We start from the raw sequence: 23,594 nt of genomic DNA, 5'->3' as shown, positions 1-23,594 counted from the left end.
TAGTCCAGATCACACATCCAGAAGACTTGAAATTGATCTTCTATTCAATTGGCAAAAAAGTTCACTTGGGTTTCTCCATAACATCATACAGAAAATCCTAAATGAACTTTTTGGTCAACCCAGTACTTCCATTCTTGTTCCTCAGTAATTCACTTCCCACCCAAGAGCCAAAGTGATATATTAAATTGAAAATCAGGTCAGATGGCGTCCCTGCTTTAGTCTTTCTCATTGTATCCAGGATCCAAGTTCCCTTCTTGACCATGGCTTCTTGGTCCCCATAGACCTTCCCTTGCAACATTTTCTCATGCCTCTCACCTCACTGCTTATCATCCCTTAGCCAAGTGGGTGTTCGGTCAGTTCCCCAAACTCAGCGAGTTCCTTCTGGGATCAGGCTCATGATGTCCCCCATCACTAGAACCCATCCTCGCCTCATCACAGAGCTGCATTCTTCTCATCACTCAGATCTCGGCACAAATGCCTCCCCTGATCAAGGATCTTCCCTTTCATCCTCTATTTCATATCCTTGTATAGATAAAAGTTAGTTTATACAGCAGACACTTAGCACAATTTGTGATTATCTTGGTTATTTCGTGTGCGTGTAAGTGACACAGTTAGTGCTCTGCCTTTATCTTCTCAGGTCCCATTCCCATTTCTGTGCAATTCAGCTTCACTTCCAATAGCCAGCACCTGCAGTTCTGTTGGAAGACTTGCTTTGAGCTTCTAGAACATACTGTGCCCCTTGGGGTAGCTCTTAACCAATGACTGACAGGTATAGGGGTTTAAATGCCCCAGATCTCTCACCTCTTGGCCACAGTAATTCTAAGGTCTGAGTTTTACACTGTTTCCCACAGTTTTTCCAAAGGGTTAAGCATCAGTAACCCATTGTGGTGAGTGGCTTCAAAACACACCTTAACTAGTCACCTCCCTCTCCTGTATGAGGTCCCCACGCCCTGATCAATGTCCTCACACATCCCAAATGATCTGTGAGCACTCAACTCTCATGTCAGAGTCTGATTCCCGGGGGAACCTAACTAAGACCATGGCTTTTTTGTTCATCGATCCCAGTAGAGCATACATTTTATGTCTGTCTTGTTCATGGTTATATCCTGCTGTCTAGTTTTCTGCTGGTACATAGTGAGAACACGCAATATATAATTGTGTAACGAGTACCTGCTAGTGGTATTACTACTGCAATGTAGCATTTTTTCCTTTCATTGAGTTTAGTTTATACCACTAACCTACCTTGCTTCCTTGGTGGCTCAGATGGTAAGGAATCTGCCTGCAAAGCAAAAGACCCAGGTTCGATCCCTGGGTCAGGAAGATCCCCTGCAGAAGGGAATGGCAACCTACTCTAGTATCCTTGCATGGAGAATTCCATGGACAGAGGAGCCTGGACAGCTACAGTCCATGGGGTTGCAAAGAGTCGGACACGACTGAGCGACTAACACACATATCTTGCACCCACATAATGTTACATGTTTCTTCCCAAATGTACAGAATAAAAAATATTTGTCTTCCATAGTGCTTTCAAGAGTAGCATTCCTGTTACAGTATTGATTAGCAAGGTTTATTATGGCTGGAGGCTCTTTACTGGAAGAGATCTCAAGAGACATTCTCTAAGACTGTGTCATTGCTTCCTGAAATTCCAGTGTGGAGATACTTCAGAGATCTTTCATAAGACAGAACTGTTTACTTTTTAGATAGTTTAAGCAAAAGGCAACTGGATCCTGGACCAGGTGCTCCCAGTAGAATAAGATGGACAACTATGCAAAGACAGGGGCAATACTAATACTAAACAATAACAAAAATCGCCAACATGTAGGAATGTAAATTTGTGTAGCTGCTGTGGAGAACAGTGTGGAGGTTCCTCAAGAACCTGAAAATAGAACTACCACAAGCTGCAGCAAGTCCGTTCCTGGGCATACATGTGAAAAATGCCCAAACCTCCCATTTGAAAAGATACATGCACCCCAATATTCAGAGCAGCACTATTTACACTTGCCAAGATATGGAAGCAACCCAAGTGCTCATCAACAGGTGAATGAATGAAGATGTGCTATACATATATACAATGGAATATTATTCAGCTAGGAAAAAGAATGAAATTTTGCCACTTGCAACAATGTGCAAGTTGTGTCCAACTCTTTTGCAACCCCATGGACTGTAGCCTGCCAGGCTCCTCTGTCCATGGGATTTCCCAGGCAACAATATTGGAGTGGGTTGCCATTTCTTTCTCCAGGGGAGCTTCCTGAGCCAGGGATTGAACCAGCGCCTCCTGCATCAGCAGGTGGATTCTTCACCACTGAACCACCAGAGAAGCCTTGAAAAGGGAGAAATTTATGCATCTTTTTCTTTAAAACATAAATGCAAATACTTCTGAATCATTTCCATATTCTGTAAAATCTGTGATACAGCGGAATTCAGAGACTCAGAGAATCTGACTTTTTCTTTAACCATAGTAACTGCTAACATTTAATAAGCACTCGGATACATTTCATGTCACAGGGTGGTTCTCAGCTAAGCCAGGATTAAAAGCTGACTTTCCTGAATTTCAGGCTCTATTTTTCCCCACCTATAATAGACCATTTTGCCTGTCCTGATGACAGGTTTCTGAAAGGAATGGAGCATAAATATTTTGTTCTAACTCTGTTTAACTTCAAGAAAAGCAGACCAGCTTTGGATCAAAGCCTGACATGTCTCCTGATAACATATCTCCCCCAGGTTGCCCCCCCAGCCCTGCTACTCCCACACACTTGTTGCCTTGACCAGCTTCTGCCTTTCCTCCTCCTTCCTTCCTGGTTTCTGTCGCCCCTGTCTACATCTCCCATGCATCTTTTCTGCCTTTCTCTATCCCTACCTTTCTCTTTTCTCTGACTCCATTTCCTCCTCTCTTGTCTCCCTCTCTATCCCCTCACTTAGACACATTTCTACTACTTAAACCCTTCAATTTATGACCAAGTGGCATCCAGTTAAGACACAGCATATCATGCACACGGAGCTGGATTGGTTAGAGATTACCTCGTACTCCGGAAGTCTATCAACCACATTAGAATGGTGGTGTTGGTGCCAACAGAAAGTGACCGGCAATGGCAGATGGTGCAGGGCTCCCTGAGGTGCCAAGGGAGCATCATGCTTGTTCTGGACACCCTAACTGATCTTGTTAAGAGCCCAGTCGTTGGATGTAGGCAAACCTGGTTCAAATCCTGCCTCTTCTTTCATCCGTAAAGTGAGAAAACATCATGGACTTCCAGAGGTTGTTGGGAGAATTCAAGAAAATCATACTTATTTCACAGTGTCTGGCACATGGTGTGTGCTGCGTGATGGTCATACTTATTAAGGTGCTAATGAGAAATGTCCACCTCCCTTCTGGCTTCTCTCTCTTCTGGTCCCACCCTCCTTGCCCAGGCCATCAGGACGAGCATTCCATGTGATGGAATTTGCCTGATTCTCTAGATTGTGGGACAGCGTAAAACAGAGAAGTTAGAAAACCCAGGACCTGTCTCAACCACAAAGTTCTATGATTGTGAAAAAAAAAAATCTTAGTTATTCAAAAACTTAAGAAAATAAAAAAGTAAATAGAAACATGCATGCATGCTAAGCACTTCAGTCATGTCCAACTCTTTGTGACTCCATGGGCTGTAGGCAGCCAGGCTCCTCTGTGCCTGGGATTTCCCAGGCAAGAATGCTGGAGTGGGTTGCCATGCCTTCCCCAGGGATCTTCCCAACCAGGGACCGAACTTGTGTCTGTTATGTCTCCTGTATTTGCAGGCGGGTATTTTACCTCTAGTGCCACCTGGGAAGCCCCCAAAAGAAATGTATTTAATAGCAAATTCTTTTCCTTGCTCACACAAAGGGAAGTAAAAGGAGTTGATAGAAAGTGTTCTTTTTGTGAAAATACAGGCTCCTGCATCCTGGGCCCTTTTTATGATCTCTCAAGAAGAAGAAAACACTGTCATCTCCTTCTGTTCTTCAATCATCCTATTCCTTCTTCCTTCCAGCATGCAACCAAATCTCCTTGGATTTCTCTCATCCACAAAAGTTCACCACTCCGAGGAGAAACTTGAAATCCAGAAGATTACCTCTCCTGCTTCTCCAGAGGGCCAGAAAGAGAAGTTTTCTCTTTTGCCCCTCCCTTTCTCTACCATTTTCATATACTGAAGAAAAGCCCCAAATAAGATTTATGGCAGCCCTGCCTTTCTCCTATCCAGGCAGCTCGTTAATGTCACAGCCAAGCACCCTTCCTGAGCACAGCTCTGCAGAGATCTATTCCTGCTTCATGCCCACTGACTCTGCCGCATTGCCTTGGCAACCAATTAAAATACTCCTATGTGTGTGGCGATATCATCCTTAATTGTGCAAAACCAGGGGAACCTGCTCAGAGGAACGCACTTGCCAGTTTTGGTGTTCTCTCTATCTGGCTCCATACTGGTCTGACTTCTTTTTTTCACCTCTGAATCCCCTGCAAGGACTTATTTGCCATTCCTAACACACCTGGCCTTGAGTCAAGAAACACCCTGGTCAACAAGACAGGGGCTGAAAGGGATCCGGGGGATGAGATAGTGGGGATGTCTCCTTTCCTCTTGTCCCGGGCGAAAACACCAGGGCCTTAAAGATGCTGAATCTAACTGCAGTTTCTTGCATTATCACCAACACTACGTATTCAGTACTTCAATATTTATTGAATTCTGGTTGCATTTCAGGCACTCTGCTGGGTACAGAGAAGACAAGACACCTCCTTAACCTCAGGAGCTTACATATGCTGGGAGGCTGGAGGGTAGTCTCGGAGAGCCTGAGGAACCTGCAGCCGACTGGCTTGGGATTTGGGACAGAGGGCTGACTTTCTGGAGGAACGAAGGGGACACTGAGATGGGAGGATGGGCTGCAGCTGACTATGTGGACCAATTTTCCAGTTAGGCAAGTGGTTCCACACTTGCCTTCTCCAACACTGGCAGGTGGCTGATACCCTTAAACGGGGGTGGTTTGCGTCAGGCACTCTGGCAAATATTTGTCTTCTTTCTCCTTAGCTTCTCAAGGAAGATTAACAGTGAATAATCCAAGCTCTCTCATCAGTCCTCTTGCCTTTCCATGTTGTGAGTGTGAATGGCAGCCAAAAGGCATATTTTTTCAAACCAGCGGTGTGGGGACCATGATGCCAGGGCTCCCCACCCAGTTTACGTGCCTCTCAGTGTATTTTGAGGTTTGCAGTCCTCAGTGTCATGGGTTGCTGTGAATGGTCAAGAATAAGACTAGCTGCAGGGACTTCCCTGGTGGTCCGGTGGCAAACACTCCACACTCCCAATGCAGGGTCTGGAGTTCAATCCCTGGTCAGGGAACTAGACCCCACATACCACATCTAAAGTGTTCACATGCAGCAGCTAAAAACCCCAAGTGCCACAACTAAAACCCAGTGCAGCCAAGTAAAGAAATAAATAAAATTAAAAACAAAGACTAGCTGCATTTAAGTCTTCCCTGGTGGCTCAGTGGTAAAGAATCCGCCTGCCAATGCAAGAGATGAGGGTTTAATCCCTGGGTCAGGAAGATCCCCTGGAGAAGGAAATGGCAACCCACTCCAGTATTCTTGCCTGGAGAATCCCATGGACAGAGGAACCTGGTGGGCTACAGTTCATGGGATTGCAAAGAGTCAGACACAACTAGACAACAAGCTGCATTAAAAAAATAAAATAAAATGCAACCTCAACAACTGCCCTGAACACAAGCACAGGAATGCTCAATTTTGATCTGCACCCGTTTTCTCCCATTGTGTTTTCGTATATGAGCTCTTCTTGAGCACAAACCTCGTATGTGTGAAGTAGACAAAACGGGAACAGTCATCTCAGATTTGTACAGTTAAATGAGATTCTGTAGATTCTGTAGTAAAGAGTGCTTTACCCAGTGCCTGACACAGTAAGTCCTCTGTTTTAACACTTATTACCTGCCTCGTAATTATTACCTTACGTGGCTGCCTCCCCAAAGTCCATGAGCTCTTTAAAGCAGGGTTTCAGCCATTTTGGTGAATTACTCAGTTTTCCTGGGTCTCTTCCATGTCTACATGTTAATAAGAATCATATATTATTTGCTTTTGTTCTTCACTAGAGCCTGGCATTGGGTCTTACTCATAAAAGGCATCCTGTATATGCTTGCTGATTGAATGAGGCATAGGAAATAATAATAATGCCTCACAATTATTATCAAGAAGTAGTGTGTGTCACGCCCTGTGCTAAGAACTTTACAAGAATTGTCTTGACTTATCCTCCAAATGAAGCCACGATCACAGTTACCCCCATGTCTTCAATGCAGTAAAATAGCAGGCTGACCGCAATAAGCGTGGTAGTGCTTTACAAGTTAACCTACCCAGATGAGTGCGAGCAGACAGCTCACCCTTAGCAGGAGCTTACCTCATCCAGACCCTGTTCTAAGCACTTTACAGGAACTGCCTCATTGAATCCTCCCAAGAACCCTAGGAGCTAAGATTCCTATTTTCATCTTGTAACAATGATGCTCAGAGTTACTAAATAACTTGACCAGAAGCATACAGCCAGTACACATGAATGAAGAGCCTTGGTTCTGAATCACAGCATTATCTTGTTTGCTTATCTCATTGGAAGTCTAAGGTCAGAAGCAGCAGAAAATTAGAGTATATATTTAAAAAATGATATTAAAAGACTTATTCCTCTTACCCAGAAAGAAGTTAAAAAATATACATGTGAATATCTATTTGTCAATCTATCTACACACACACACACACACACACACGCATGCACACTTACACATACACACCAGGAGGCAATGAGGAGCTATTAATTGGTACAGAGTTTCAGTATGGGATGATGAAAACTTCTGGAGACAGATGGATAGTGGTGCTGGGTGCACAACAATATAAATATACTTAATGCGATGGCCCTACACACACAAAAGGGGCTAAAAATGCCAGTTTTATGCTCTCTATATTATATACATGTGTGACATAGGTTGGTCAGCCTGAGAGGTGTAGGAGCCATGTTCCTACCTGAAATGCTGCTTCCTTCATGGAGGAGGCCAGGCCAGTTTAGTACATAACTCGTTGGCAAATTCTTCTGATGTTTCGTCTTTTCTGCCACTGAGGCTAAGTGTAAATTAACTCACTATGAATATTTTTCCCACCATCAGAGGAGTACATAGCGTTTGTGGATTCCGATACAGGAATTTGGTCATATATGGAGACACATTTCCTATCTTCTTAGGGTTAACAATTCATGAGCTAAGTGGTTTTGAACTTGGCCCACTATGTTTTCTGGGCAGTACTGTCTGTCACCCCAAAAGGTATTTAATAAGGTGATTCACCTCCAGAATATTTCATTCACCACGTGGCTTTATGCCTAATATAATACGCTGCTCATTCCTCATAGAGCTTTGTCATGGCTCAATTCAGGAAGAGTTCATTTCCACATTATGAGGGGTTATTATTCCATGACTCCATAAAGTCTACCAAAAACGTGAATGTGTTCATTAATTAATTCAAAAAACATTTGAGGGTTCCTAATCTGGACCAGACTGTAGGTTTGTGCTCCAAGCATGGTACTGAGACCCAGACCCAGACCCAGGACAAGTTGCCTGTTGTGCTGCTGCTTGGATAAAAGATTGGAAAAATGACAGAGATCTAAAGTGAACTCAGCTGCTATTTGAGTCCTGGAGTCTGAGCCCATGAGCATTCCTGCTGTGAGCTTTCAAAGGTGTGAGCTTTCAAGATGGAGCCTGGCACGTAGCAGGCACTTAGAAGCAGTCTGTTGAATGCCCTGGCTTCTGAGCCAGGCATCGGGAACAGTGTGACCCTGGCAGCTGACACAGACCCAAGTTGCAGGAAGCAGCTCATGACGAATAGACTTGTCTTTCCCTGCCCTGTGTTCTGCCCCTTGCTGTGGATGTGCTGGCTAGTGTTCCTGCATGCTGGGGTTGTCAGGTAACCTGACCATTTCAATGAAAAAGAGTGGTCCGTCTGCCAGTGAAGTGGAAACTGCTCTTCAGTTTACCCAGGGAGCTTGGCCGTCTGTTCAGAGCAGAGATATCTTGTTTGGCTGCTCTGAATCCATCAGGTAGATACAACCCATAGGCCACGTGATTACATGGAAGTAGACACAGAGAGACTTAATTACAGAGTAATTGACATGTGCCTTCCTAGTGGTGGTTTTGAAGCAGATAACCAGTCACGCCAACTCCTCTCCATCTCTTTCTCCCTCTCTTCCAACTTTCATTCTGTTCAAGATATCCCATCTTTCCTAGCACCCACGTGCCCAGACTAGACCCTGCGTTTTCATTCTCTGACCCTGTCCTTCCTACCATTAAAATGCCCATATTTTTAAAGGAAGTTTCTTTTTTTAGACAAACTTCATTTCCCTTAAACTGAACCACCTCCTCATCTGACATTTTCATAAACCAGTATCTTTTGAGTCTAAGACTTCTTTGTCTTAATCACTTTATTGGGTTATATATATATACACACCAAAAATGTACTCTTTTTAAGTGTACGATTTGATGAATTTAGACAAACCTATATAACACCACATAAAACATTTGCATTACCCAAAAAGCACTATAGTTTGCCATTTCTGGAATTTTATATAAATGGAATCAGACAATATGTACTCTTCAGTAAGACAGTCCTTTTTTCATATCTTCACATTTCTAAAATTGGATGTATCTTACAGTGAACATCTAATATAGTAGTGCTTTTTTTATTCCCTTTAGGGCTATAACTAAATAATGTATCTTATAATAGATAATATCTTTAAATCAGGGATATGTATGTATATATTTATACACATATGCTTAATACACGTATCTAATTAGTTGGTTTTACCATCAGACAGTAAGCACTGGGAAGGTAGAATCTTTACTTTGTTGGGTAGATTCCCACAGTACCTATGGCTGACTACTGACAGAAGCTAAGGGTCTTCGTTGGTGGTCCAGCAGTTAAGATTCTGTACTTCCAGTGCAAGGGATGTGGGTTTGATCCCTGGTGGGTAAACTAAGACCCCATATGATGTGTGGCATGACCAAAAAATAAAATGGTAGAAGCTAAATAAATACTGCAGAAACTGGTGGTAGCAAGTTTCAAACAGTTTTCCAAAAATATCTTCTAACGACAAAAACTTGCCTACAACTCTTCTTGGAATGCATCAGTAGTCTCCAATTATAATAGGGATTCTCTTTGAGGGCTCAGCTATCTCTGCATTAATATGAGACAACATTTCCCAAAATTTGTTCTGTGGACAATTAATATAACTCAGGGCACTAATAAAAGTCTTAGGGTTACCACTGTCACAGGAATTTGGGAAATGTTTCTTATCATTGTCTGCTCTTTGGAGATTCACCATTCTTTAGTACTAAAAGTACGAAAAAGTCCTGCAGCAAAGAAAAAAGGTTTAACTCTGTTTCAACCTCAGGTTTCTTTGACTCTGGAGCTTTATGGAACCTCCATTAATCACTTACATAATACAGTTTGTCAAAGACAGGTCTAACACGTAAGTATAGATTTGAAAATGAGAAAGAGGAACTTCCCTGGTGGTCCAGTGGTTGAGAATCTGCCTTCCAATGCAGGGGACACAGGTTTGATCCTTGGTCCAGGAACTAAAATCCTATATGCCACAGGGCAACTAAGCCTGAGCACCACAGCTACTGAGCCTAGGTGTTCTAGAGCCCATGCTCGATAGCACAAAAAAACCCCTGCATGATGCAACTTAGAGAAATCCTACGTGCCCAGTGAAGAGCCTGCACACCTCCACAAAGTCCCAGAAGGCAAAATAAAATAATAAAAATAAATTAAATTAAATAAATGAAAAAGGGGGAAGATATTGAGATTGAAGAGAACCATATGTGAGCTGGTCCCTGCTCAGCCAAAAGCTATGCAGTGGCGTCTGGAATGAGATAGGTGGGGATGCTCTTTGCGTGTCAAGGGCTGAACAAGCACTTTCCCTTGTTCCATAATCTCTTCATAGTATGAAGGGACACATGGGCAGACAACCTTTCCTAAGAGGCATCGAAACAACATGAAATATGCACTGACTAATCCCTTAGGTGACACGCCCCAGTGCACATGATGGATAATTGAGGTTGAGTAAGGAGAACCTTCTGCCCCAGCCATCTGCTTGGGCCATCTCCACCAGGGGATGCGCTGCTGTTTGTCTACTGGCCAGATACCTCTAACTGATGAGAAAACTGAAGCAGTTAATAGAATAGTTTGCTAAAACAGAGAGAAGCCCACCTGCAGGAATTACCCTGATTGCTTAAATGATGGCAAAATCCTTCTCCAAAATAGCGTTGACCCAATACACACAGACATGAAGGGACATCAGAGCAGGCCAGGTGAAAATCAGGTAGAGACTCAAAGAAATGTACAAGAGCTTCCTTTCATTTTTAAAAATATTATTTTAAACATTGGCATACAATGAAATTGACTTTTTCCCCTCTTGGCATATATTCATATGAATGTTAACACATACATAGATTCATTTAACTTTCATCACAAACAGGATGCAGGATAGTCCCTTCATCCCATAAAACTCCCTCATGCTATCCTTTATAAATCCTCTCCCAACCCATAACCCCTGGTCACCACTGAAAACCACACTTTTTCATCACTGTAGTTCTGTCCCTTTGCTTTTGGGTTACACCACTTGGTATGTGGGATCTTAGTTCTCCAACCAGGGATCAAACCCATGCCACCTGCATTAGGAGCATGGAGTCTTAACGACTGGACCACCAGGGAAGTCCCTAGTTTTGTCTTGTCAGGAACCCCTTTTTCTTTTGTTATCCCCTTTGCTTAATTTTTGAACAGAGGTCTCTGTATGTTTATGTGTGGGTACAAAGAGCTCCAAATCCAATGCTCCAAACTTTGTCCTCTACTGTTGCTGTTTTGTTACTTAACATTTACCATAGTATACTAAGCATTTTACATACATCATCTCTTGTAACCTTATGACATATGTATACCATTAATATCACCATTGCACAAATATGGAAACTGGGGATCAGAGAGGTTAAGTGATTTGCCTGAGGCCTCACAGCTCAAAAGTAATTGAATACCAGCACAAACTCAGCTCTATTTGACCACAGTCCTTAAACAGTAATCAGTGAAATGGGGAGGACTGTAATGAAGAGGGTGGTATATCGACAGAGGGTAGGGGTCAAGTCAGTTTGGAGCCATATGGTTTTGTCAAAGGTTTGCAAAGGTGGGAGGAGCCGGAGAACTATCTGGGTCTCCTGACTTCTCAAACTTGGCTCCTCCACGTGCCACATCCAGGCCTCGCTGACCCAGTGCCATCTGCCTGCTATCTTCAAGGGCTTGGGATGGTTTTAACTGCCTTGCAAATTTAGCAGAGATGACCATGTGTGTCGCGGCACTGCTGCAGGACACAGCAGCTGAGACCCAGGAAAGGGCCTGGATGCCCTTTGGTTTCTCCCCAGCCTCAGTTCCCCCCTGTGCCTTCTGACCTCATTTTTCATCTCAACTGCTTGCCACACCAGCTGAAGAAGTTTCTAGGACACAACCACCTGGTCTGTGTGCTGGAGGTGGCAGGTGTGTTCTTGCTGAGGTAGGGCGAGCAAGATAGGAATGTGTGTGGTTGGCATGATGTTTAACAAAGAAGCGAGAGAGTCTGGCCCTGCAAGACCCAGGACGGCGACATTTGTGTTGGGGATTGAAAGATGCAGGGGAAAGGAAAGACAGATGCTAATGAGGCATTGGCAATGCTGGGAAGCTGGACCAGGTTGTTGCTCCGTGTATGGTGTTTTGCTGAGCTCGCCATTTGGGGAAGAGAAGCTGGCGAGTATTGTTTCTCCTAGAATCCATTCCTAGCTCCTAAAGGGTCTTGGAAATGAACTGCCAAGCCAGCTCATGCTGGGAGGAATCACACACGTGAATTATGGCCTCACATCCTTTGGAGACACACATACCAACCAAAAATCAGGGTACCAAGGACCATCTCTGGGGGACACTCGATTAACAAGAGAGATGGTGCATAATTTAGCGTGGAAAGTCTTGAGTTGCTTTAATAACAATAGCAATACCAGCTAAAATTTATTGAGCACATAATATGAACCAATCAAGGTGCTACGAGCTAAGTGACATGAACTGTCTCATTTATTTCTCCCCAACAACCCTCAGAACAGAGAAGGCAATGGCAACCCACTCCAGTACTCTTGCCTGGAAAATCCCATGGACGGAGGAGCCTTGTAGGCTACAGTCCATGGGGTCGCGAAGAGTCGGACACGACTGAGCGACTTCCCTTTCACTTTTCACTTTCATGCATTGGAGAAGGAAATGGCAACCCACTCCAGTGTTCTTGCCTGGAGAATCCCAGGGACGGGGGAGCCTGGTGGGCTGCTGTCTATGGGGTCGCACAGAGTCGGACACGACTGAAGCGACTTAGCAGCAGCAACAACCCTCAGAGGTAGGTACTGCTATTATCTCCAGGTTTCAGAAGGGGAATTGGAGGCTGGCCCTGAGGTTCATCCAAAGTATGCAACTGTCGAGAGGCAGAATCAGAATCTGAATTCTGGCTTTTTCAAAGTCTAACTTTGCAAGTTTTTAGCTTCGCTGCTTTCCTGCCTGTTCTAAATCAGAAATACTATTAAAGGGTAGTGGAGGAAGGAGGAAGAGCGATCAGCAATTCAGAAGCTCATAATCTTCTCGAAGACTTGCAAAGTTCCTTTGGCTCGGCCACAATATGGGAAGGAATAAGAACCAATGACATCAGCACTGACATGGGTCCTCCAGGAGTCTGTTGGTCTTACGTGTTGGCTTGAAATAATTGCCTGCTATAGAAACCTAAAGCCATTTCTCAAGCTTTCTTTTTACACAACTGGCCTGGGAGGGTTTTAGACAGGTAGGCACAATGGACTGTTTTTTTTTTCTCTCTTGAGTTGGCACTATGAAGTGTGGCTCTTGGTTCCACCCTGGCACACTGGCTAGCACAGAACGTACCAGACCTCTCTGAGCCAACAGAAAGATCTCGATGAGCTTGTTTTTTAGATGACGCAAGGTGAGCAGAACAGACTTTGGACTTAAAAAGCTCCTGAACACGAAATTAAATTAACTCTTTGAGAATGCCACCTTAACACTGAGTCCTCTGGAAGAGGTATTTTGCAAAATGGTACCCAGTGACAACAGGTTGTTTATACCCTATTAGTAGAGTACTTTACACTTAGTATTATACTGGCCTGGACTCCTTGTAGACTCAAGTTCAATAATAACACCTATTACACTCTCCTGCAAGGACTATCACTCCTGCTGTGTTTTGTAGAATGTCTCATGCACGACAGGGCACAATAAACAGTCAATAATAATGTTTACTACGATAACAGATCTTCCAAATGCCTTTCATCTAAGGATCTCAAAGTGCCTTGAAAACACTCATTAGTTAAGCCTCACCATGGCTCTCCACTCTTATAATACATTTTCCCATTTTACAGAATTTTAAATTGAGACCCAGCAAGCTGAAGTGGCTTGCCCACAGTCATATAGTCAGCTTAAATGAATGATAATGATGATGCTTTGCATTTACCCAGCATAGGTTTTCTAAGGTGATATGAGTATGTTGTAAAGATAATGTTTACACTATCCTGGAGGAAGAGGGGTAGCAAATATTAAGAGTTGACTGGGTTGGGTAAACTGAGGCCAAGAGGGCAAGTAGCTTGATGAGGGTTTGACTGAGGATGTAAGGCCACACTTCTGCCTCTCAGAACAGTGTGTAGACTCTCAGATCATCTGCAATTGTCTGAACCCAGGGATGCACCATTGCTTTCACACTTCAGGAGAGGCAGCTACAACTGGGGGGAGTAAAACAGGATGCAGAATTATAGCTGTATTTACATCCAGGAATAGTTTGTTCACATCCCCACTGAGAGAGTCAAAAGGGATGAGATGAGCCACACGGAGAAAGGTGGGCTCAGGAAAGGGAGGAAATGGGTGAGGGTGTGGAGTGGCCCCCGGCTCTGCCCTCTCACAGAGCATCTTCACTAAACCAGGTGCTGCTGGAAAGCAGGTACCCTCAATGGCTTGGTTTGTTTTAGCCTCATGGCAGGACTCGGTCCAGTGCAGCTCGGAGGATGGGCACAACCCCGTCACCGGCCCCTTGGTCTGAAGTGATGGGTCCTTGGGAAAGACTTCCAGGGACACGCAGGATCTTACTGGCTGTCTCTTATTCCTATAAGAGAATAAGAGCTCTAGTTCCTATAGCTCCCCATGCCAGGAGGGACCTGGGAATTCGCTGTGGTTCAAAAAGTAGGTAGCTGTGGCTCCATCTGTTGCTACCTTTTCTTAGCAACATAGCCACATCAAAAAGAAGAAAGCATGAACAAAAATATGCGAAGTTGATAGGGGACTTGCCTCCTCCCAGTCTCCCAGCGCTCTCTGAGTGATGGATGATACTCCGCCCTGCGGGGAGGCAAGTCAGACTTTGCAGGGTGAGGGAGGAGAGAGGTTGCTGGGTCTCGGGAATTCAAAGGGAGATCTGCTGACCCGAGGTTCAGCCTGATGCTCTGTAAACACAGCCTGCCTGGGAAAGCTTGCGCCCCTACCCCTCCTCTTCCAAGCCTGTGGATTCTGATTGATGACTAGACCTGGGGCTAATAAGGAGCCTTAAAGGAGGGCACCAAGCCCTTTTGTGGAATGTGTTCTCACACACAGGCACAATGGCAGTAAAAAGTCTGCTGTGAAGAAATCACACTGAAGCCTGGTTTCTTCCTGCTCTCCTTTTGGAAAGTTTCCACACTACCCTGCTGCATGGGTGGCTTAAGGGTGCAGGGAGCCCAAGGAGTAATAGGCTGTTGAGAAGAATATTTTAGAAACTTGTCCTGAATGCACACCCGAGCCTATTCTCCTTGGAAGGAGTCCGGGGAAGACCCTCCCTCCCTCTGCTACTCTTTCACAGCGGGGAGTCATGGTTAAAGTCGTGGTTAGCTGCCAGGGTTAAAGCTTGCTTTACGTGGCACTTCACAGAATTTCTGAGTATGCCAACCACCCAGGCCATGGCGTGCCATGCCCACTTGGACACACTGACTCTGCGGGTGACAGCCAATAATCCTCCTGTAGCCACAGGACCATGATCTTCTCTCAAGTTATCCCCTTCCCCAGCTTCTCAGAATGAGGCTCACAGTCAGATCATATAAAGTCTCAAGGATGTGCCCACAAGGCTGGACAGGACGATTCACGTTGTCCAAACACAAACGCATTACTGGGTGATCTCTTGCGGCTCGCCTGAGGCGCTTCATTTTTCATGGCAGGCTCTGATGTGCATTTTCTGTATGCTTTATTCATTTTGTAAAATAAGACACATCTTCGGGGCTCCTGTACATGTCAGTTGTACTTCACAGCCCAGCCTTTCCTGTCAGTCACTCCACCCACATATATGCTTCCTTCCTGATCGAACTTTATGTGTCCAGTGTCTTGATAACTTTGAGTGATTGTGAATGAGCATTGTCATCATGGCACTTTATGACTGGGAGTGGAAAGAGGGACTTGGGTAAAATGCAAACAAAACCTGACATTTAGTAACTTCTCTGAGATCACAAAAGCGACAAGCAGTTGGATTTGTTTTTCTTTTTCTCATCCTCTGTGCATTTCCCATGCCCTGGTACCAAGAATATAATCAAAGGACTTCCCGGGTGGTCCAGTGGTTAGGAATCCACCTGCCAATTCAGGGGACATGGGTTCGATCCCTGGTCATGGAAGATCCCACATGCCAGTAGTAACTAAGCTGTGCACCACAACTACTGAGCCAGGCTCTATAGCTCCCGCTTCCAAACAAGAGAAGCCACTGCAATGAGAAGCCTCCGCACCATAAGGAAGACCCAGTGCAGTCAAAAACAAACACATAAATAAATAAACAATCAAGAAGGCTTTCCATGTTCCACCACCTTCTGGACTACAAGCAAGGAGGACCTGGGTAGCTTTAAGAATTTTAAGAGTTCCTGATTGGACTGGATAGGCTCAGGGTTCCACTGAGTCTCAGTACCACAATCACCACCCACAGAAACTTATCCTCAGGGAATCCTCGGCAGCGGCTCTTTGAAACATAGCTAAAAGAAGAGAAGCCCCAACTGCTGGCGCACACAAACCCAACCTCCAAGGAAACACGCAGGAACAGAGATCTTTCTTACCCCATCCATGTGGATTCTGACGTTAGGCACCAGTCGGAAAGGACTGCACTGCGGACCTCTGGGGTGAGTCCTGCTCCTCCTGCCGTCCTGTGGGGTCAGCACCCCGGGCCGGCGGAAGGACCCCCCTCTCCCGGAGCTCTGTCCGGCCCGCACGCCGTCCAGAAGGCGCACGAGCAGCAGGTTGGCCGGCAGCGCCTCGATGCTGCAGAACACCAGGGTCCTGCACTCGGGGCACCGCAGCTCCTTGTGGGCCTTGAAAATCCTCTGGAGACATGGCTTGCAGAAGGTGTGCTGGCAAGGGAGAACTTTGGCGGTGACATCGAGCTTTTCAAGGCACACGGGGCACTCCAGAAGATCAAGTAACGTCACGTCATCCATTTTATTTTAAAACTCCAGTCCTGACCTGGAGGGGCAGAGTCCACATGGTCGGGTCAGCTGAGCCAGTGGGGCAGAGACGGGGCTTCTTGAGAGCGTCAGGATGCCCGCTTGTCTGAAGGAGAAAGGAAGAGGGAAGAAACCGTGACTGCTTTCAGAGGTATATCCCACCTACAGGAGGCAGAGCCTCATAAGGCGGTTCGCAGGGACTTTGTTTCCGCACCCAAGTTTCAGATGACTCATTCTGATTCAGTGCTAGCAGGTAGAGACCTCGACTCCTGCCTGCTGGAGGATGCGAGGGAGCAGCCAATACAGCTTCTGACTGCTTGCCGGACTAACTTACTCATTGCCTCTCCGTGAGCAAGGCGGGAGAAGGGAGACAGAACTGACCCAGGGCTCCAAGGATGAAGCCTTCCAGCAGTCCGTCTGGATCTCAAATGAAAGGCCCCTCAGGATGTAATTTCTCTGAAGCTATTTTCTCTCTTTCCCTTCTTTAAGTGTATCTGTTATCTGCATCACGCTGATAACAAGCTGTTTACATAAGTGTATGGGAATCTCCCGTAGTTGTAGAATTCTGTCCTTCACAGTACATCTTCCCCCTTTATTTTGTTCTAGCAATGTACAATTTCTACGAGAACCTAATTTTCAAAAATTGTTTTGCCTCAACTCCAGGCTGTGGAGCTTGAAAGTTTTTTTCTTTCTTTTCGTACCTCTTTTTTTTTTTTTTTGCCTTCTTACCTTGATTATCTTAGCCTCAGAGACACTATCCCTCCCACACGATAAAGTTGCACAGCCTGTTTTGTTACTTTGACAACTTCTCAGTTTCAACTGAAGCAGATAGGAATTTGGGATTGTGGTCACAGCCTGCAAGAACCAAGATGGGGCAGTACATACAGGTGTGTGTGTGTGTGTGTGTGTGTGTGTGTGTGTACCTGTGTGTGTGTATATTCTGAAAATTACCCTTGTTCCAGAAACAGTTTCCTTGTGGATGTCTGAGAAGTACCCCCCTCCTCTTAAGGAAAGTGGCTTGGGAACAGGTCCCGATCCCTCTCAGCTCCAGGGCTTAGGGGAACCCGTAGCGGGAGGGTTGGCACGAGCCGGTGGCCCCACTGGTGGAGTCAGGCAGACAGGACAAGCCAGGCTGGGAGAAGGCGCCCAGCCTCCTGAGACAGCTCCAAAGATGTCAGCACGCGGAGGTGTGCGGGGGGCCACTAACCTTGAGCTTGCCACCCGGGACTGAGTTCAGCTCGGGACTGAGTTCAGCTCAGCACTGTCCTCGATGCTCCGCCAGGCTCCCTCCACCGGCTTCCGTTTCTCCTGGAGCTGCTGCTGCCGCCGCTTTGAAAACTTTAACTCGAGTCTTAACTCTTTTCAGGGATCGCCTTACCCAGCCCAGTTAACGCTTTCACCGCCGTTCTGTCCTTTGCACTCTCACACTCTGCTACCGATCCTTCCTTTGTGGGAGTCGATTTCAGGGAAAAGATTACAAGGGGGCAAAATACAAGTCAATTTCCTCTAAGGTTAAGTATTTACAAAGTTTATATTTCCCCTTCCTCATTTTCTGTCCTTTCCCGGAAATTGAAACACACTCAAGTTATGAACATGCCAAGGTGATTGTGTTTATTTCAAACCTTTATGAGGATTTCCTGAAAAGTTGAAACGTATTAAGGTAGCTGTGAACACAAAGATAAACTGGTCACCTAAAAAGTACTACTCTATAAAATCAGCCAGTCCTTTAACTGAGATTTGAGACGGACTTGAGTGATCTATTTGCTCAATCTTATGAAATTAAAAACAAAACAAAACAAAGCAACAGTGTTGTGGTAGTCCAGACACATCCTTGAAAAATCAAAGCACAAGAGGGCTAGTAGAAATTACCTGGTGGTCTACTGGTTAGAATTCTGAATTTTCTCTGCCAAGGGCTGGGTTTGGTCCCTGGTCGGGAAGCTAAAATCCCACAAGTCACCAAGCTATGTGGCATGGTCCAAATAATAATAAATTTAAAAAGGTAAAAAGAAAAAGTAATATTCCAGCTTCCCTTACCCTACCCACTGGAGCCTTTTATAGCCCCAAATAATGCTTATACTTCTATTTCTTGATTTATCAATAGTATATTTAATTTAACACTTTAACACTACACTACAAAGTTATCCAATAAAGTAAATAATAATAATCTTATTATTAATACCTAACAACAGAGTAGTGTAGCCCTTATCTGTGCCAAGTGTTGTTGTAAATATTTTATCTTCATGAACTCATTTAATGCTGCTATCAACCCAATGATACACTGGCCTCTTACCCTCATTTTATGAAGAAGGAAACAGAGACCCGAGACATTAAATAAGTCATCCCAAGAGACACGGTGAGCAAGAGGCAGGTGATCTGTGGCCTCCTTCACTACTGTGTCCTGTGGTAATACAACTTTAAGAGGAGGAGAGATGGTTGAGGTGAGCTGGACCTCATCTAAGACAGCAGAAAGTCAAAAGATAATGACTAAAGTGACCAATCAAATTCTTTGGCAGACGAGGCTGCTGAGAGATTCTTGAAGTTGGGAGATTCCTTGAAGTTGCTCAGTGAGCTAGGGGCAGAGCTGGGACTAGAGAGTGGGTGTTCTCTTTTTACTGTGTCTTCTCTCTCAGACATAAGGCTGACAATTCCTTATCAGGCAGAAAGCAAACAGATTGTGGTGATTTGTTTGTTTTAGAAAGTTCTTCCGTGTCAGTTCTGAAAAAGTAAGCGTGCTTGAAGCTCAAAACAGGGGAGATCTTAGGGATGGAGCAGATGAAGTCATATGTCCCCCAGGTGCAGAGCCCTAGTTTGGATCTGTGTCAATTTCAGAGATCACTTTCAATTCTTTTTTTTTCCTCTCCCTTTTATGGAGGGTGTTTTGAGCTTCAACACTACCACACCTCACTCTATTACCTGTCTCCTTCGGTTAATTTCCACTTTAGATTTTGTGCTTATTAGGAAGCCCCTTGCCATTTGAGACCCTTTGCTGTCCCCGCTTGGTAAAGCTGATCTGCCTCCTCTGTGAGCGGCCCCTGTCCTTTCACCCTGCAGAGAGGGCCACTCCTGTGGGAACTCTACCTGCTCCCCTCTCCTGTTCTTGGACATCCTCTCTCTCTCTTACATACCCACATCTGCACGTTCACACACTGGCACACACATGCTTGCACAAGGACAAGTAATGTAACATTTATGCCCCAGGGCAGTGCTAACCCTTTGAACAGACTATCTCCTTTTCCTGCCAACCACCCTACAAGGCAGATGCTATAACTTTCCCAGAGTCACAGAGGTTGTGATCTAGGTTGGCCTAATCCCAGGGCCTAGGTTCCTTGTCATTTTTGTTCCCCGTCTTATAAAGTTATGTATTTGCCCTAAGTACACCATGTATGTTTACATAAGTGTTATGTGAAGATTCATACACAATATTATGGATGCCTCCTGTAACCTACCCCATCTCACGGGCCCTCCCTATTCCTATGTGGCCAATCATCTCAAAAAGCTTCAGATTCTCCCATCCCTGAGAACACTCCATTTCAGAAAGTCAGAATAGATCCAGTGCTACTATATTTAATAATTAAAATTTCTTCATAATAAAATGGTGATGGTAGAATTTCAACACTAATGTGGGGCAGAGAAAGTTTACACTGAACAGGAGTGGTGTTTTAGCACCTTTCAGGTCAAGCCCTGTAGGTGGTCCCTACCACCGCCCACCTACGAGGTTAGTCTTAGTGGAAATTTGAGGAGAAATTTTCTTTTGAAGCTTCTGAAGCAGGGGAAGAGTTTTCAATGGGGATTTCATCCTGGCTTACCCAATGCAAACCTGGCATCAGATCAACTGAACAACCAGCCCTCCAAAACAAGCAAAGAGGTGAACTCTGCAAGGCTTCCCAGACTCCAGGCTCAGCCACCACCCGCACCCCATCGGCACTCCTGTTTATATTTGTACGATTATGTACTGATTACAGACTGTGCTCTTTTTAAATACCTGCTGTGTGATATTTACGAGCTTCTGTTGCTTGTATGTACAAGCATACCTTGATTTATGTTTTTTAAAAAAAATCTGATCGTAAATATTCCCCCGTGCAATATCCCTCAGTAGATTCCCATTGACCTTAGGATACAATCGAGATCTTTTTTCTGACCTGTCAGGCCAGACGTGATATGGTTCCTGCTCACTCATCGACTTATGCCCATGTTTCCCCCTCACTCATCCACTCCAGTTCCACTGGATTTTTCTTTTTACTCAGGATAGTTTAAGTTTTTCTGCCATAGGGTATTTGTTCACATTCCTTCTTTCTGCCTGCAACTTGCTTTCTAGTTGCTCTCTTCCTAGTTACACTCCTACACTTTGTTTTCTTCACCATCTCCTCTGCAAGTTTTAGCTTAAATGCCACTTCCTCCAGGAAGCCTTCCTTGATTCTCATTACTAGAAACTTTATCATCCTATGCTTCATGACAGTTATCACAATTGTAATTCAGTAATTTTTGTAATAATTTATTGAATCCTTGATTCCCCCCAGTAGACTGCAAGTTCCAAGAGAGCAAAGCACTTATAATAGACAAACTACTCTATCCCTTGTACTTAACATAGACACTGGCATGTGGTTAATGCTTAATAAATGTTTTTTGGGTGCATTTATGAATGAATGGCAGAATTTTTTTAAAAACTGTGTCTAAGCAGGGACTTCCCTGGTGGTCCAGTGGTTAAGACTCCACGCTTCTAATGCAACTGGTGTAGGTTTGATCCTTGGTCCAGAACTAAGATCCTGCATGCCTTGTGGTGTGGCCAGAAAAAAAAAAAAAATGTATCTGGGTTGTTGATAATAGTTTTATGTTGGAGACTTCTTGAATGTCACTTTGTTCTCCGCCTCATGTCTTATACTAAGAGGTTTTGCCAGATTCAAGTGGTTGCTACCTGGCACTGTCAGGATCCTGCTATGTACTTCCTGCTTCCTGCTCCAGAGTTTCTCTGATGTTGCAACATGGGATACCCATAGGAACTTGTTCTCTAGTCACAAGTGCATGATCCTAAAGTGTGGACCACCTGTCACTAATGGTGAGTCTATGGTAAATGCTTCTTCCTCTCATCCTTTGGAGTGAGCAGTCCTGAGATTTCCTAAGACTCTTCAGAAGGTTCAGTGGCTTCCCAGGTGGCCACAGTGGTAAAGAAACTGCCTGTAAATGCAGGAGACGTAACAGGTGAGGGTTCACTCCCTGGGTCGCGAAGATCCCCTGGAGGAGGGCACAGCAACCACTCCAGTATTCTTGCCTGGAGAACTCCATGGACAGAGGAGCCTGGTGGGCTAAGGTTCATGGAATCCCATGAACTGCAAAGAGTCAGACATGACTGAAGTGACTAAGACGCACGTTCAGAAGGTTCTGTGGCATGAGTACCACTCACTCATTGGGTGGCTAATGCGATAACGCATCCTCATATCATCTCTCCTTCATTCCCTGTATCACTCTTTCATCCCTAACCTTTGCTCCCAGATAAATTGCCTTCAAAAAAGCAAGTCTTTGTCTCAGGCTAAGATAGTGTCTTTCAAATTTAAAATTAAATCATGAAACAGCTGTACAGACAGTTTTGTCAATCAAATTGGCTTACTCATTGGAGATATCGTTTTAGAGATATCTAAATGATATCTTTTCATTTGATCTGTTCTTAACACTTTGGAAGTCTTAGGAGCTTTTCCATAAACCTAATCATTTGTAAACAAATCCATAAGTCCATTAAAGGAGTTCAGTTGCTGGAAATCTGAGGTATTATGTCAAGGGGTCATGAAGACTCTGTTGACTATCCCTGCCAACTCTTGTTGGCAGACCCCATGCTTTGTAATTCCTAGCTCTCTGTCCTCAGTACCTAGTATAAATTTGAATATAGGTTTTAAATATTTGAATGAAGCTCTATTATCTGTTTCCATGAAGCTGAATTTGCCCTTGTGATTTGGTTTTCTAATGGTATAGGAAAACCTTTGGAACTATTCAAGGATCGGAGAAACGTAGACATCTTTCCAAGAGTGGAAATGTGTAGGAAAGCAGAATGGCAGTGGTTGAATGGCTATTAGATGTTTTGTCTTTTTTGAACTGAAATTTCCTTTCTAATCAGAAGGATGTCTGCAGGTCAGGAATATACTTTAGGGAATTCCTATGCAATCACCAGACCCACAGTGACCCCAAATCCTGGCAAGGATAAAGGGTCATGCCAAATTTTCTCGAGATGACTGCGGATGCATGCGTGCTCAGTTGTGCCCAACTCTTTGCTACCCCATGAACTGTAGCCTGCCAGGCTCCTCTGTCCATGGAATTTCCCAGTTAAGAATACCGGAGTGGGTTACCATGCCTTCCCCCAGGGGATCTTCCTGACCCAGAGAGCGAACCCAAGTCTCCTGCATCTCTTGCATTGCAGGCAGATGCTTTACTGCTGAGCCTCTGGGAAAGCCCAGAGATGACTAATGGTCTTTAAATTTCATGACAGTGGTAGGAACCAGCAGTCACCTAGTCTGAATGTGTACCCTGCCAGTACCTAGATGGATTACTTGGGCTGATTATTCCATTCTTCTATCCCTTGGACTCCTCATGTTTCCAATGAAGTTACTAATGAAACCTATCTCATGGAGTTGTTCTGAGGAGTCTATGAAATTATGTATCAAATAAGTGCTTAATAGCTATAGAATTGTCTTCACCTTTTTCACTTGTGTAGGCAGATCCCATAAGAGAACCAGGAGTCAGTTTGTTCTGCCTCTCTCCCAAGCTCAACTCTTAAGGAGAATATGCAAGGCCAGGTGACTGGTCAATTTCTTACTGACCAAAATGCTCTCACAGGACTTCCTAGTGATCCAGTGGTTAAGAATCTGTGCTTCCACTGCACGGGGTGCAGGTTGGGTCCCTGGTTGGGGATCTAGTTGGGGAACTAGATCCCTGTTTGGTTGCTTTTAGCCATAATCACATTTTTTTTTTTTTTACATAAAATCACTTTTTTGTTGAAATAAATTTATTTTAAAAGGGAACTTCAAAAATACTCTGTAAATGGAAAACCAGTTTCATCTGCTGCAATTTGAAGGCAAAAATGCATTTCATTA

At 44.5% G+C, this 23,594-nt stretch overlaps 1 protein-coding gene across 2 annotated transcripts in view; it reads right to left on the bottom strand.

Annotated features, from left to right (window-relative positions):
- The window catches only part of SH3RF2 (SH3 domain containing ring finger 2), a 149,825-nt gene extending 131,633 nt beyond the window's left edge, over positions 1 to 18,192 (bottom strand). For both annotated transcript variants that reach the window (XM_010850456.1, XM_010850455.1), the window contains exons 1-2: positions 17,726 to 18,192; positions 16,135 to 16,624 (exon numbers count right to left, since the gene is read on the bottom strand). In XM_010850456.1, the coding sequence (XP_010848758.1) occupies positions 16,135 to 16,512 (378 nt within the window). In that variant the 5' untranslated portion in view covers positions 16,513 to 16,624; positions 17,726 to 18,192. The remainder of the gene's footprint in view (positions 1 to 16,134; positions 16,625 to 17,725) is intronic.
- Between the last annotated feature and the right edge of the window lie 5,402 nt (positions 18,193 to 23,594).

Source organism: Bison bison, unplaced genomic scaffold (assembly GCF_000754665.1).
Source record: "Bison bison bison isolate TAMUID 2011002044 unplaced genomic scaffold, Bison_UMD1.0 scf7180017864291, whole genome shotgun sequence".
Taxonomy (NCBI): Eukaryota; Metazoa; Chordata; class Mammalia; order Artiodactyla; family Bovidae; genus Bison; species Bison bison.
This window is presented reverse-complemented; position numbering and strand designations above follow the sequence as displayed.